Here is a 16,066-nt window from a genome sequence, read left to right as displayed (position 1 = left end):
AGGGACAAACTACAGGATAGACAGGAGAAAAAAATGGCAAGTGCCCAAAAAGAGCCTGTAGTCCCACTCGCAGCAGCAAAATCACAAGGGACACAAGGTGGGAGGAACCCAACTGTCACCGGGTGAATGAGGACACGCTGAACTGGCAGAAGCACACAGCACACAGAACCACACACAACAGCACACTCATTGAAACAAGAAGAAGCTCTAGCCTCTAGCCGTGCTGGAACTCACCTGCCCACCCTTTTATTGTGTGTGGGAATGGTATGGGGATGGCGAAGTGGGATCCTGCGTGTGAGCGTGTACACAGGTTTGTGTGAGAGTAAATGCAGACACATGTGTATACCACTGCAGATGTGTGAAACTCAGAGACAGCCATGAGTTTCGATCCCCGCCCTCTGCCCTGTTTGAGATAATTCACCACTGAGTACACTGGGCCAGCTGGCCAACACGCTTCCAGAGAGCCTGTTGTCTCGCAGCTTCCCATCTCCCCATAGAATATAGGTATTCATGCTGTGAGTCTGCCTTTTACATGGATTCTGGGGAAGGAAGCTTTGGTTCTCACCACCCAGAAGCCTAAACCAGCCTCTGAAATGACAAATGGGACAGCTGTGGAGTTGTTGCCCTAGAAGTTGTCCCTGGCGTGAGCTGCCAGGGCACATGTCTAGATCAGCAATTCTCAACCCTGTTGGCTGCAACCCTTTTGGGGATCCAATAACCCTTTCATGGGGGACACCTGTCAGATATCCTGCATATCATAAATGTATTATGATTCATAACAATAGCAAAATTCCAGTTAGGAAGTAGCAATGAAATCATTTCATGGTTGGTGGTCACCATATCACAAGGAACTGTATTAAAAGGTCGGGTGGCAGCCTTAGGAGGTTGAGAACCACTGTTCTAGATACTGACTCAACTGTTTCAAGGCTGGAGCCAGACTGAAATGCAGGATATGAAGACGGTCAGCATGTCCTTGTCACCGCCTCGTGTCCTTTGCATATATCTTTAGTGCAGGATGAGAAAATTGCTGTCCCTAATAAGAAAGAAGCCTGAAGTTCTTAATTAATAATGGAAGACTATTTTAAGGCTTTGTGTTACAGTCTTATCCCAAAGGAGGTCACAAAAGGGGCCTCCCGCCCTTGGACAGAAACTGATCCTCGGGCCTGTGAAACTCCCGAGGCCGTTCTGACGAATGCACGTCTTTCTCTTCCAGGACGTGGGAAGAAGGCAAGGTGCTCATCTTTGATGACTCTTTTGAACATGAGGTTTGGCAGGATGCCTCGTCTTTCCGGCTGATATTCATTGTGGACGTGTGGCACCCTGAGCTGACCCCTCAGCAGAGACGCAGCCTTCCTGCAATTTGAAAGGCATCAGCCAAGACTCGGTTGCTCTCCAGGGAGACTGCCTTTCTGGTTCCTTTTGGGTGTGGAGATAGAAGTTCAAGTGCTGCAACTCTTCATCCTCTTGTTGTGCAGCTGAAGACCTCTAAGGTTCCTTCTGGCTTAGAACTCCCTGGAGGGAGCATTTGCCTTCCTGTAATTCATTTAGGAGGCCTCTTGCTTCATGTCACCCATGACAGCACAGAACTGGTGCCTGGATTTAAGGGGAACACTTGGTTGTGTTGTCTACGTGGCTGGCCAAAGATATTTTTCTACATGGAATAATGTCTACATCATTGTACACGGAAGATATACTACATATAGAAACTGTGAATGAATCACTTTAGTTTATAATTTTTCTATGCAGTTATATTTTTCTAAGTGGCTAAACTGTTCTGTCACCATCTACCCCCATGTTTTCGTTGGCTTTAATGACAAGAAGTATAAATTCTTTACTTCTAACTGTTAAATAGTAATTTCCTGGTAAATTCAAACATCTCTTTTTTTAGAAAGAAAAAGTCACATGTGAAGGAAAAGAACTTTGTTTTCCTAACATAAATAGGAAGCTATGCCAGGATGCGTGCATGCATTGTGCCAACACTTGTTCTTGGGTCTACCTGTGTAACTCATTTAGACTCAGTGTCTCCCCCTTCCTCTGTGCTAAATAATAGGAAGTTCTTATTTCTAAGAGCAACATTTTTTTTAATTACACTGAGCAAAGCCGTAGAAACATTTCATATTGTGATAGGAAAATACCACAGAAAATGGAGCTTGGAGAGAAAGTATTACAAGGAAATGAAATTTCCAGCTCAGGATCAGGGGCCCAGGTAGCCTGGCGTGGTGTCTTTGCCTTCTGTACACAAGGCCTAGAATCTGCAGTGTCTGCCTACTGTAGATCCACTTGAGTGTCAAGAAGATCACCTCTTGGTCTCTGAGAGGCTTTTCACTATTTTATCCGTGTAGGAATAGCAGCATAGGAAGTGGCCAGGGATGCTAACATCCTTGATGGTCAAGCATCCTTGATTATGAATTTGCAGTGCGTTTCCATCTTCCTCCCCTCAAAATAATGTCAGGCATCTCACTTTATTTTGAAACAGTGTTTCATAGGCATGTTTGATTGAGTGCTACCCATGGCTGAGAAAGAGCAATAGAAAGTCATCTTGCTCCTCACAATGATCATTAGTAAAGCGTTACTACATTTTAGTTTCTATTTTATAATTGAAGATAACTCAAGCCCTGGAATGTAATGACATTCATGCACTGATCTCTAAGCCAGTTGAACAACATCGCTGCAACACCCGGCTGGTGTTCCAGCCCCAGTAGAGAAAACAGAGATGTGTACTTTTTAACCAATGTCCAAGAAAGCAACTCTCTATACCTCATTTAAAGAGCAATTCTTTAAAGTTGATCCTTTCCCTTTTAGCTTAAGGACATCAGCTCTTAGTAGGAAAGTTTACAAAATATGTGTCCATTCTTAAAATAGGTACTTAGTCCTTCCTTTGCCAGTGTTCAAAAATTCCTCTAAAACAGATGGCAAAGGCATTGGGGGTAGGGGGGAAATATCAAATCCTTACCAAATTCCAGAAAAGAAAGCAAACTCTCAGACAACAAAAAGTTATTTGTGTTCTTCAGTGTTTATTAAACGGAGGAACTTACTGACAAAAGGCAATACAATCCAGTGTTTATGTAGTAACCCTTGGTTACCTGCTGGGTTTGGTTCTCCTATATATTACATACACATAACGAAATGCAAACCATGTGTTCTCATTGTTAAACTATCACCTTACATTCATGTAATAAAATGGTGGAAATGAGTGAAAATTAGCTGTTAACTTAGTAAATATAACATGTTTTTTAAAATATGGTCATTACAATACGATTCTAAATATTGCCATGTGAAAAGTCAGAAGTACCATTACTTTTACAAGTGTTGGCAATAGCTGACTCCAACAGTGTTGGACCCACATTTGATCTTACAAACACAAGCAATAAAAGATTTTCTAATTCACTTTAATTTTTCCTCACTCTTATTTGAGTCATAGGAAAAGAATTTCCATCCATGTCTTGGTAGACATTTTTCAAGGTTGTTATGTTACGATTTTAAAGGTCTATACAAAATGAATTGGTGTTTTATTTTTAATATACTGTGATGCAATTGTTTGGGAAATATTTTAAATTCTGTTTCAATTTTACTTCTTCAAGTTTGGAACATAAAAATAGCTTCTGTTACTATTCTCTGCCAGTAGAAAAAAATAATAAAACAGTAGATCAACCGAGAAGGAGTTACATCTAGTCTGTAGCTGAGGGATCAGGGGTAGAACACTTGCCTGGCATGACAAGGCCCTGGGTTTGATCTTCAGCACTGGAGGGAGATGGGGAGGAAAGAGGAACAGGGAGACAGAGAAAGAAAGACGAAGGAAAAGGAGAAGGGGCTGAGGAGGAGAAAAGTGGGAAGGAATAGGCAAAGAGAGAGGTGGAGAGAGAAAGAGGCGAGAATGGGGGAAGAGAGACAGAAGAGAGGGAAGTAGCCGTGATTAGCAATGTCGTTTGGGTGTTTATGACTGAAAGTAAGTTGAATTGGTTTCCTCTTCTCTTTAGGATGTTCAGCTGGTAAATCAACCTACCAAGTGCTTAAAATGTAAAGTATTTTGATAAGTGTTACCAATGAAAGTTTTTGATATTAAGCACTCTGGCCATATTAGTGTCTGTGTCCTAGAGATAGCTAGGGAGTAAGATATCTGCATATACTCAACTGGTCTTAGGAAACATTGTACAGATAAAATATCCTACCCTTTGCTATTTTCTGTCTGACTTCCTGTGCATGGGAACTGGGGTCCATTTCTAAGGAGAATGGATAAGGAAGTAGGTTGGTCTTTGGCATTTCATCTTGCATTCTTGGTTCTCTTTAGCTTGGTATTTACATGCTGAGCCATCCTTAAGGGTCTTCCTGTGAGATTTGACTGCCTGCCCCCTCAAGGCCCTTCTCCACTGGTAATAGGAGCGGCAGGACAAGGGGTCTTATTTGATAGCACTTTTTTTTTTCTGTAGCAACCCAAGAACTAATTTAAGTGGGCTCATTAGTCACAGGTGTGTTGTTTTTTTTTCTCAATGAGTCACACCCTGTCTGTAAGCATTCACCTACAGGAAATCACTTGGCTACAATGAAGCAGCCATTTTTTTTCAAACTGCCTCTGTCTTCTTAAAAAGTAATTCATGAAGTCAGATGATGGCCTTACAACATGATATCAAAATCATTCTTGTAGGAGAGAGATGTAAATTAAAAACTTTGCCAATAGCCAGATGTGTGAGATCACACTCTTAGACCAAACACTTAGATGCTGGTGATGAGGTCAGAAAATAAGTCAATACAACTGGAAATTATGGTAGCTACTGTTGCTTGGGGTTCAGCACTACGTTAAACTTGCCCGATGTGTCTGCACATTTTAACGCTGATGTATTTACTTGGGAATGCGTTTTCATCTTAATTCGCAAAACCTGGAGAGGGTTCCCATGTGAATCTTTAGAGCAATGTATATGCAACTAATTTAGGGTTTGTTTCCCCCTTTTAATGTATACTTGCTGCCAGAAATACGAGGGGAGGGAGACTCCTTTTTACATAAATGCCTTTCTTCATCCCCCTCATCATCCCTCACTAAAACATATATTAATTAGTTAAATCTTAAAAGCATCTCTCAGATCTTTGTCGAGTGTGGGCTGCCCAGACCAATGGCTGCAGACAGTCATGGCTGGGGTAGAAATGGAGGAGCTCATGCCAAGCAGAGCACGCATGTCTGTAGGTCAGTGGCACAGGCTCGCTGGATGGTTGCTCCACCGGAGGCCTCACTGCTGCCGCCTCAGTCCAGAGCCAGCAGTGGCTGGGTGTTCTCATTTTCCCCCTTCTCTTCGTGTTTCAAGGTCCCAGCTTCTACCACAGACTGAGACCTAATGAGAGAGAGGAAGGAGACACAGAGTCACAGACCGTCCATGCTAGCTATTCACCTGGAGAATCAAAGCATGTAAAATTGCGGTTTAGTACTTCCCTTTTGGTGTCTGTTTTCCACACACCACTTTAATTTCTTTATTTCTTTTTGTTTATTTTTCTGAAGATTGAACCTGGTCGTTCCGAGACTCTTTTTTTCTGCTGACTTTGATCTGTACCATTTGGCTGTAATAAACCATAACTATGGCTGTCCATGCTTCAAATAAAAATAAAGGTAATTCCAAAGATGCAAAAAACACCAAGTGTCTCCTTCATGTATGCTTGGCGATTGTCTAAGGGGTTCTTCAGGTGTATGGGCTTACCAGTTTTTCAACCCTGAACAGTAGACCTACAGTCTCCATTTTTAAGGGCTGAAAACAAATTAAGGGTTCAAGAGAGAAATAACAGGACGAAAGCCATACATACAATAAGATGGACAGCAGGACCTGATCAGGAGCAGCTCTGTCCCCGAAAGCTCTGTGGCTGCAGAGCCGCCTCGCTGATCCTAACACTCTACTAGGAGAATGCCTTGCAGCCTAAGGCTCTTAGCCACTTTCATAATATGTATGTAGCCCAGAAAGTGTAAGACTAAGAAGTAAATCAGTGCTGAGCATGGAGGGCACATTCTCATACTACCAGCTTTGGGGAGATAGAAGCAGGAGAATCAGTGTCAAGGCCTGCTGGCCTAGGTAGTAGTGTGGGTTCCAGACAAGCCTTCATTGCATAATGAAAATCTATGTCAGAGAGAGAGGGGAGGAAATCACTACATTTTCATATAATATAAAACAGTTTCAATCAATCATCAATCAACCCAAACAACAGAACTAAGTGCTGTTACAGCATTTGGAAGAGAAATGGTTTCTCAGCTTGTTTTACTTAAGAGCCCAGCATGAATATTGGGGAGAGAGGAAAGAATGCTCATTTACATAAATACAGAAAACTCACAACCCTCAGAAGATGTCAAGGTAAATTGGTAAAATCAGCATTTGGGAGGCTGAAGCTAGAGGTGTGTGGGTTCAAGCCAGGCTGAACTATATTTTGAGGTTCTATATAAAAAATAAAGCAAACAGACCATAGCACAGCTGTATGGCTACCCACACACATCGCCTCTCTCCAGATTCTTAAACCACTGCATAATTGCTTTGCACTAAGGATTTTGTAGAAATTAAAGAGCCTAGTGGTAATTGACTATTGAAACTTTAAACTACACTTCTTTCTGACAAATAAACCAACTTGATTACACAAAACAGCACCTGGACCAGAGAGTGAGGTCTAGCTGCTCACAGGCACTGTTCACACGCCTCTTCTTGAAGAAGGCCAACTTGGGAAGCTTAGTCCTCCGTGACCCAAAAGATGAACCTTTCAAGTGTCTTTTTTCCCACATTGAATTCAAACCTGGTTTTGAAGACACAGGTCCTGTCTTTGGTTCCTCCTTCTAGTGCTACAGGATCCTGACATTTTTCCCTCTCTACCTGTGGGGTTGTGTTCCAGGGCCCTTCTAGACATCAAAATTAACAGAAGTTCAGGTTCTTTATATTACGGTGCAGTATCTGCATAGAATCAGTGCTCACTCTCCTGTACACTAATGCCTAACACAAATCACATATTTTATTATTTAGGGGATTACGACAAGAAGTGAGGTCTTCCCATTCAGTGGTTGGATCTACTGTGTACCACCTCTGTCTGTGGAGGGCTGAGCATACACAATCCCTTCAGGAGTCTGCTTTGAAGCCTTGTTTTAGTGCAAGGCTCCCTCTTAACTACTCCAGTTGAGCCAAGATTTCTAGAATTTTCTACCATCACCATATTCATGGTGTGACCTTGAATGAAATAATTGCTTATCTGTCAGTTGGACTTATCAGGAGCCATATCCTCCTTTCTGGTATCAGTGTACAGGAGGCTGTCCTTAAAATTGATGCTGTTTACCCATCCCCCTCCGATCTTGAAGGTCCTTTTCAAAAACTTTCAAGTTGAGAAACAACTTTGCTTCATGAATCCAACTTGTCTTCACTGCTAAATCTTAAAATGTTTAAGTGATCCAAGTTATTACCTCTGATTTTAATGACTATTAGATTTATTTTCAAACTTGCCCTTCTCACATTATGATGAGCAAAAATCAGGTAGCTCTCCATGCTTTCAAATCATCATTTTTGTTCCTGCTGACTGATGCTAATCAATGTTTGTGAAGCTTTGCTCTATATCAATCTCTGTGAGCAAATGTGCAGAAACCTTCATGGTTAAATCACCCAGACACACAAATCCAAACTGGAGTGTAGACTTGGGCAGACGCCCCTTTACCCAGCCAGAGAAGACAGATAATTGAGAAGAGAACATGGAAAGAAGGGAGACAGAGGATAAATCTATTGCTCACACACTGGTCTCATTTGTCTTTCTTATTCAGATGGATACTGTTCACACTCCCCTTCTGGGATGCATTTGGGACCTGTGTTATTTCTTTCAGTAGATACATTGACAGCAATGACCTGGAATGTCTTACCCAGTGGAGTGTATCTTGGTTGAGTGATAAGTGACAACAGGCCTATTCCAAGATAGTGAGAATGAAGAAACAAACAACATCTTGCCCCAGGTTTCTATGTTCCCTAATTGAGAACACAGCTTTTTAACTTTTGACATGATAGAATTCTATTTACCTAGTCACACAATAGACATTTAATATTAAAACTCGATGTCAGTGACTCATTATATCATGAAATATTTGAAATTCACTGGAAAAAAAGTAGCAAACTCTTTGGTTTGAGAAACCAAATGGAAAAGATTAGAATGAGATTTATTTAATGTGAGCACACTGGAAAGAGAGACAAAGGCACCCAGCAAACCCCTCAAATGGTCAAGGCTTGGTCTCAAGTACCCTTGGCCCACCTTTATTGGGAATTATTCAGTCTCATCCTGTCAGAAAACTTGTTAGAATTGTTTCCAGGAGACACTCTCCCCCTCTGGCTGGTACCCTTCCCTTCTCCTAGGATGAGATTCCTGGAAAAAGTCCTATTTCTTTGGGATCCTTCTTGAATCTTGCCCTTAGTGCATTGGCTAAATAAAGATCGCCTCTGAAAGTCAAATCAATTGCTTACTGATGAAAATGTCTGGAATATCCAAGATATAATTTGAAGACCACATGAAGTTCAAGAAGAAGGAAGACCAAAGTATGAATACTTTGGTCTTTCTTAGAAGGGGAAACAAAATACCCATGGGAGGAGATACAGAGACAAAGTGTGGAGCAGAGATTGAAGAAAAGGCCATTTAGAGACTGCCCCACCTGGGGATCCATCCCATATACAGTTACCAAACCCAGACACTATTGTGGATGCCAGCAAATGCTTGCTGACAGGAGTCTGATATACCTGTCTCCTGAGAGGCTCTGCCATGCCTGACAAATACAGAGGTGGATGCCCTCAGCCAACCATTGGACTGAGAACAAGGTCCCCAATAGAAGAGCTAGAAAAAGGACCCAAGGAGCTAAAGGGGTTTTCAGCCCCATAAGAGGAACAACAATATGAACCAACCAGTACCCACAGAGCTCACAGGGACTAAACACATGGAGGGATCCATGGCTCCAGATGCATATGTAGCAGAGGATGGCTTTGTCGGACATCAGTGAGAGGAGAGGATCTTGGTCCTGGGAAGACTCATTCCCCTCCTCCAGTGTAGGGGAATTAAAGGACAGGGAAGCAGGGGGGTGGGGGGGATAAATGGGTTAGTGAGCAGGGGAAGGGAGATGTGATGGGGGTTTTTGGAGGGGAAAGGAGGAAAGAGGAAAACATTTGAAACGTACATAAAGAAAATATCTAAAAATCAAAAAAAAAAAAGAAGAGAAGAGAAGAGAAAGGAAAGGAAAGGAAAGAAAGGAAAGGAAAGGAAAGGAAAGGAAAGGAAAGGAAAGGAAAGGAAAGAAAAGAAAAGAAAAGAAAAGAAAAGAAAAGAAAAGAAAAGAAAAGAAAAGAAAAGAAAAGAAAAGAAAAGAAAAGAAAAGAAAAGTAAAAAAGAAAATGCCTCCCTCTGGTCATCGTGCTCAGGCCCTGCTCGCTCAGCACAGTAGAGAAGCCTGTTTAGTGGCTCTGTCTACTCCTGAGAAGCTGTCTTAGTCAGGGTTTCTATTCCTGCACAAACATCATGACCAAGAAGCAAGTTGGGGAGGAAAGGGTTTATTGAGCTTACACTTCCACATTGCAGTTCATCACTAAAGGAAGTCAGGACTGGAACTCAAGCAGGTCAGGAAGCAGGAGCTGATGCAGAGGCCATGGAGAGATGTTTCTTACTGGCTTGCTCAGCCTGCTCTCTTATAGAACCCAAGAGCACCAGCCCAAAGGTGGTACCACCCACTTGATCACTAATGGAGAAAATGCCCCATAGCTGGATCTCATGGAGGCACTTCCCCAACTGATGCTCCTTTCTCAGTGATAACTCCAGTCTGTGTCAAGTTGGCGCACAAAACTAGCAAGTACTTGTGCCAAAATAAACATCTGTATGTCTTCTCTTTCTAAAGCAGAATACCATCTAACAACAAGGTTAAGCAGAAGGGGATGGGTAATTTCAGTGGTGGAGAAGGCAATCCCCACAAGGCTTCACCTGGTCCTCACAGCCATGGGAGGCTTTCCTGTTGTTCTCTGCTTGGTCTGTGCTCTTATTAGTTGAACTCCATTGCTTATCTGAACTATGGAGGAGCCCTATAAGGGACTGACTGCTCTGTCCTTTACATGAAGTATATAGCAGGAATCACAATGCCAGGGCCAAGAGGCACTACAGAGGTGGTCTGATTAGGCCCTCCCCTGAGTCAGAGGGTAACCATTTGTTTTCTGTGAATCAACCTCTATCTGCATTTCGTCAGGGAGAACCACACAAAGGTCATTTTAATTTTGCAAGTTAACAGGAGGTTTGGTTTTGTAGAACTCAGAATTATCTGAGACGTTAGCTTGTAACACTTTCCTTCAGCAAGAGAAATTTCTGCTGGAGGGAGAAGGTGGATTTGACCAAAGCGCATTGTATCCATGTTTGAAATTCTCCAAAAATAAATTAAAAATGTGTTTGGGTCTGAATAAATGGCTCAGTCAGTAAAGTGCTTGAGGCACAAACATCAAGACCTGGCTTAAAATGACAGAATTCACATTTAAAAAAAAAAAAACTAAACAAAGACATGCCTGCAATCCCAGTGTTAGGGAAGAGAGATAGGGAGATCCTTGGAAACTTCCTGCCAGTCTGTTTAGTAGACTCAAAGCTGGTGAGAGAAACTGTCTCATTAAAAAGAAAAGAAGAAAATGGTAAACAGCTCTTGAGAAATGAGGTCTGAGGTTATCCTCTGACCTACACATGAATGTGCATACATGTATGCACCCCATGTAAACATGCACCCATACAAAAATGTGCATATTCAAAACACATACATACATGTACACACACACACACACACACACACACACACACACACACACACACCATATATTTAAAGGATCCTAAGCAATCTGCATGGCCTTTTTTCTCCAATAGCCTCAAGTACAGAAGAAATTCTCCCCCCAAGGGGCTCCCCGCTAAATTAGAATGCCACTGCCAGCTTTATGTCCTCGGGATAACTCTGCCTTCTCCTTTGTAAATTGGAGATAAAAATAATGCCTATATTGTGAGGTATAGCAGATGCTGAAGTGAGGCCCGGAGGAGTTTCTGTGTTTGAGGGAGTCTCATCTCTGCAGTCATTCAACGTTCAGTGGTTAAAGGTTTGTGAGCACTGAGTGTGAGCATTGAGCATTTGTGGTGCTTTTGCTAACACACTTTAAAAGTGAGCTCAGGTGCTCAGTTTCAAAGGAGCAAAGCACACTCCATTGAGGTGGTCCTAAGGAGCACAAGCTATGCAGATTTTGAGCACATAGATATTTCTGGACATTTTTATCAACTATGAAAACAGAACGTAAAATAACAGTGCAGAAAAATGACTGCAGGTGTCCGCACTGCCTGCTTTGAACAGTCACGCTTCTGTAGGATTAGACCAGCTCAGAGAGCCATGAGTCAGCCTCGGCATCCACACTTCTTTCCCTCCCTCCAGAATCAGTGGTGTGAGCTGGGTGACGTCACCGCAGCAGGACTGGGATGTGGTGTTCTGAAGAGGCAGAAGAACAGTGGAGGCTGCCAACAGCTGAGGCAATCAATGCTGGTGACTCATTCCATCCCCAGGACAGCTTGGAGAAGAATGGCTAGTACACTTGATAAACAGAGCCCTTTCATAGCTCTGTTTTTTAATCAATTGAGAGTATGTTAATGGGACTTGTCTGGTGCTATTAGATCAGTGTGAATACAGGGCCTCTGAATACCCGCATCCATCCTAATCAGAATGTAGCTTGCAGAGTGGGTGACTGTCAATATGGCGGGTAGACTCGGGGCTGGCATGGTGGTGACACACAACCAAGACAGCAACAGATGCTGACCAAGGCCCAGTGAATAAACTTGAAGAATGAGTGGATGGATGGACAAATAGTGAAAGACCAATATGGTAATATGGTAATATGGACCAATATGGTAATATGTATATATGCATATATATATATACATATATATATGTGTGTATATATATATATCCAAAAAGAGAAGATGGGACAGGGGAGATGCTCAGTTGGGACAAAGAGTTTCCCAGGCAAAAACAAGGATGGAGATGGCATCAAATGCCCGATGCTTAGAAAGACCAAGCTCCTTGCAAGGCCACTTCCTGGCAGAGACGGCATGGTCCATCACATCAAACCCTGTGGCAAAGAGGATTCCCTGTGCAACTGAAACATCTTAGATTCAGTGAATTACTGCTTTTCCTTTTTTAAGTTAACAGGTTGCAGATCAGTATACAAAGAGAAGAATGTCTGGATATAGAGTCAGGCGACTTCAGGCACAGCCAATGGGGCATAACAATAAGTATGCTGGACTTTGTCTGGGCAAATGGAAATGTGCGTGCGTGCGTGCATGTGTGCGTGCGTGCACGCACGTGTGTGTGTGTGTGTGTGTGTGTGTGTGTGTGTGTGTACACTGGGATTGTGGAGGACAGAGGAGAGACAGCCTTGAAGTCCTATGTGACAGTTCAGCATGGACCTCTTCAAAGCGCAATTCTCTGTGAGAGTGAGTTAGGAGCCCCTATGCAACCTCCTGGCACATCCATAAGACCTGTCTAGCAACACCTGTCTTCTACACAGGCCACAGACTTTTGTACGTGCAGGAGAATCTTGAACCTGCTTGTAGAGCAGCCTTCAGCATCCAATTCTAATATTTTCCCTTCATTTAATCTACACAGCATAGTAATAAGGTAACTAATTGGTGTTCATCTCAGGCAGAGGAAAATTAACTCATAGACTGCTAGCTACTCTGAGCTCATGGGATTGGGATCTGTATCCCATTCTCTTAATGGCTTTCTATCCTATGCCGGCATTTACTAGAAATCTTAATGAATAAATGAATGATTATTCTTAAAAAAAAACATAGGTGCATTACATAACAGCTGTAAATGTCAACTGTTAATGGAATTTCAGAATCTAGGAGGAACCATATGACATCTTCAAGATGCTTTCAAATCCTAATCAAATACTGACTACAAAGACCATGGCACTGTCCACTCTACTGCAGACTGTAAGCAGTGCTCTCTTCCTCGCTCCGTAGAGGATCTACAACAGCCTTTTCTACCATGTGCTCCCTTCCTTTGCTGTTCTCTTCCTTCACTGTTTTCTCCCATCTCTGTTCTACTCTCCAACCTGCCCTTCATGAAGGTACCCTGAGAACCTCTGCTACGTACGCTAAGATCATGTGAGACCAGGTCACCTAATAGTGGGGAGACACGCACTGCACTCTCTGCCCTTGGAGAGTGTTCGAACTATAGAAGTGTGACTTGAAATGTAGCAAAGCCCACAAATATACAGCAATGAGGTGCTGCTTGTTGAGAAAGGAGGCTGGAGGACTTCCTTCAGGGATGTGACGGAGTTGTGCAGATGTGAGGAGTGAGGAGTCATTGTGAACCAGAGAAGTGCAGTCCTGACACTGCATGAGCAGTGAGACTGAGCACACCATGGGTGGTGGGGTTATGGGGAGGAACTCTTAGATAAAGGCAGAGGCTGGTAGTCAGAGGAGACTAAAAAAGGGGGTGGGGAACTGGAGGTACATAGGTGATAGTTTCAATGAGAGGGGACCGAGGAGGCATCAACACTTATAAGACTAATACAGACAGAATTGGCACCCAGACTAGAGGGCAAGCTCAGGCTGGGAAAGGGTGCTGAGCAAAACCTGAGGGTCCTGTGGGAACAAGGCTCTTTCTCAGACAGGGAGGGAGGGAGAGAGGCAGGGTTCTGTCACTTCTCTTCTGTGTGTGTCTTACCTTATCTATTCTCTACCTGTAGTGGCTATTCCTGGTTGTCAACTTGACTATATCTGGAATGAACTACAGTCTAGAATTGGAAGGCTCACCTATGATCCCAATTTGGAGGCTCAGAGATATAAGTTTCTGACCTGGATCTTGGCATGGAGACCTTGAAGCATAGAGGCTAAGACAAGGGGATCTCCGAGTTCAAGATCATTTGGGATTAAAGGCATGGAGGCACATGCCTTTAATCTGGGCCACACCCTCTGCTGGAGACCCACAGGCCAATAATCTGGGCCACACCCTCTGTTGGAGACCTACAACCTTTAATCTGGGCTACACCCTCTGCTGGAGATATAAAAGGACATTGGAAGAAGGAAGATTCTCTCTTACTCTTCCTTGCCTGCTTGCTTCGTGGGACTGAGAAACTGCTATATCCTTGGACTTCCATCCACAGCTGCTACTGATCATTGTTGGGGAGTTGGACTATAGACTGTAAGTCATTGACAAATTCCCTAACTATATAAAGACTATCCATATGTTCTGTGACTCTAGAGAACCCAAACTAATACACTACCTGTGTGTCTGTGTGTCTTACCTTATCTGTTCTATACTTTTGTGTGTGTGTGTGTGTGTGTATCTTACTTCATATGTTCTATACCCACCATGTCCAGCCACATGCTGAGTGCAAGAAATGAAAGGTACAAAGAAATGTAGATTGGCGTTATATATGAATGCGTTTAAAGGAGGGAGAGACGGCCTCTAGAAACCTGATTTCTGTCCAGGAACTAAAAACATGTTCCTGGAAGCTGGATCTTTCCCTGTTTCTCTGGAAATCCTTGTGTATAATGCCCTTGTGTATGATGACACACACACTCACTCATGCACTCAGTCACACACACACATGTGCGTCATATGCACTTACAGAGCTAACATGATACTCTAACTACAACACTGGTTTGAAAGGAAAAGGGGCGCAAAGAGTTGCACTAGCTGCACACCACTTGTAAACATGCGGTGACTTGCAGTGCTCTCACACACTGTCAAATAGTCGGTTTTGTTCACGTGATCATCAAAGGTTAGAAGAGGTTTGCTGTTGGCTGACTGTTGAGGACACAGCTCCGGCTTAATTGGAATCAGCCAAGTGTTTGTTTATCAGTATGTGCCATGAGAAATTAGTATGCCCTGCCTTTCTTGTCTGGGCTGTGGCTCCGTTTCTAAGAGGTTACACCCACGCGTGGTGCTCCCACACACAGATCTCAGAGCACGTCCTGTGAGCAGTCACGGACTGCTGTCTGGGCAGTTCTCCACATCTGTTCATTATCTTCTAGTTTAATCCTTTTTCTTTGCTTTGTTGGTGGCTTAGAAATCTTTATCTCATAATTCTTCATGTCATTCTTTGAAAGGAGAGAAAACATGACTCTATACACAGGATTTAACTAGATCCATTCATTTTATTACCAACAAATCCATCATACAGATTTTCTTTAACTCCACTGATCTGTGGTTACATATGATGGAATTGGAAGAGATGGCTTCTTTTATGCCACAGAAAAGAAAGACAAAAGCTGCATGTTTGACTGTGTCAAACGCCCAACCAAGGAGAAAGTTAGATACCTATTTTTTTTTATTCTTTAAAAAAACTGCTAACAATAGCTGGTGGTAGTACAGGCAGAAGCAGAGGCAGAGGCAAGTAGATTTCTGGGACTTCCAGGCAAACCTGGTCTACAGAGCAAATGACTACATAGTGAGACCCTGTCTCAAAACAAGCAAGCAAGTAACACACACACACACACACACACACACACACACACACACACACACAAATGCTAACAAATTTCTGTTAACATGTGTAGACTACTCCAGTATCTAGAAACCTGCATAAATACTGGAGCTGTATGGCTTCCTTAGAAGTATTTTACATCAAAAAGCTATAGCTTTTAAGCTTCATCTACTTGAGTAGCAATGACACCCCAAATCTTAAAAGTTTAACCTTACTTGAGCTGAACACTAGACTCCAGGCAACAGAGGTGACAGTAGAGACTGTTCTATTCATTAAGAGGTGATGTCTGTGGATTCAGTGGCTGTGTGGATCATTTTTTCCCTTTACTTCAAAACCCCTTGTCCTGCTCCAAAGGCAGGGTCCTTCTGTGCTCACACTAGCACTTGTCACTGAAATGAATAGTTATCCAAGAAACAAGAACTCAGACTATAAAAAGTAGAGTAGTTGCTGAGGAGATGGTTTAGTAGAGTGCCTTCACACAAGTACAAGAACCATCGTTCGACCCCTAGAATCTACACAGAAAAGCTGGCCATAGTGGTGCATGCTTGTAATGCCAGCACTGCAGAGTCAGACAGGCAGATGCCTGAGGCTTACAG

The 16,066-nt window shown here is 42.9% G+C and overlaps 2 protein-coding genes across 7 annotated transcripts in view; one reads left to right on the top strand and one right to left on the bottom strand.

Annotated features, from left to right (window-relative positions):
• Positions 1 to 5,605, top strand: part of Asph (aspartate beta-hydroxylase) — a 225,844-nt gene extending 220,239 nt beyond the window's left edge. For all 6 annotated transcript variants that reach the window (XM_052176054.1, XM_052176053.1, XM_052176051.1 and 3 more), the window contains one exon: positions 1,214 to 5,605. In XM_052176054.1, coding sequence (XP_052032014.1) covers positions 1,214 to 1,364 — 151 coding nt within the window. In that variant the 3' untranslated portion in view covers positions 1,365 to 5,605. The remainder of the gene's footprint in view (positions 1 to 1,213) is intronic.
• Positions 5,234 to 16,066, bottom strand: part of Clvs1 (clavesin 1) — a 165,761-nt gene continuing 154,928 nt past the window's right edge. Inside the window, exon 5 of the mRNA XM_052176057.1 lies at positions 5,234 to 5,321. Within this exon, the coding sequence (XP_052032017.1) occupies positions 5,234 to 5,321 (88 nt within the window). The remainder of the gene's footprint in view (positions 5,322 to 16,066) is intronic.

Source organism: Apodemus sylvaticus, chromosome 3, assembly GCF_947179515.1.
Source record: "Apodemus sylvaticus chromosome 3, mApoSyl1.1, whole genome shotgun sequence".
NCBI lineage: Eukaryota > Metazoa > Chordata > Mammalia > Rodentia > Muridae > Apodemus > Apodemus sylvaticus.
The sequence above is the reverse complement of the archived record's forward strand: the minus strand, read 5'-3'. Positions and strand labels throughout refer to the sequence as shown.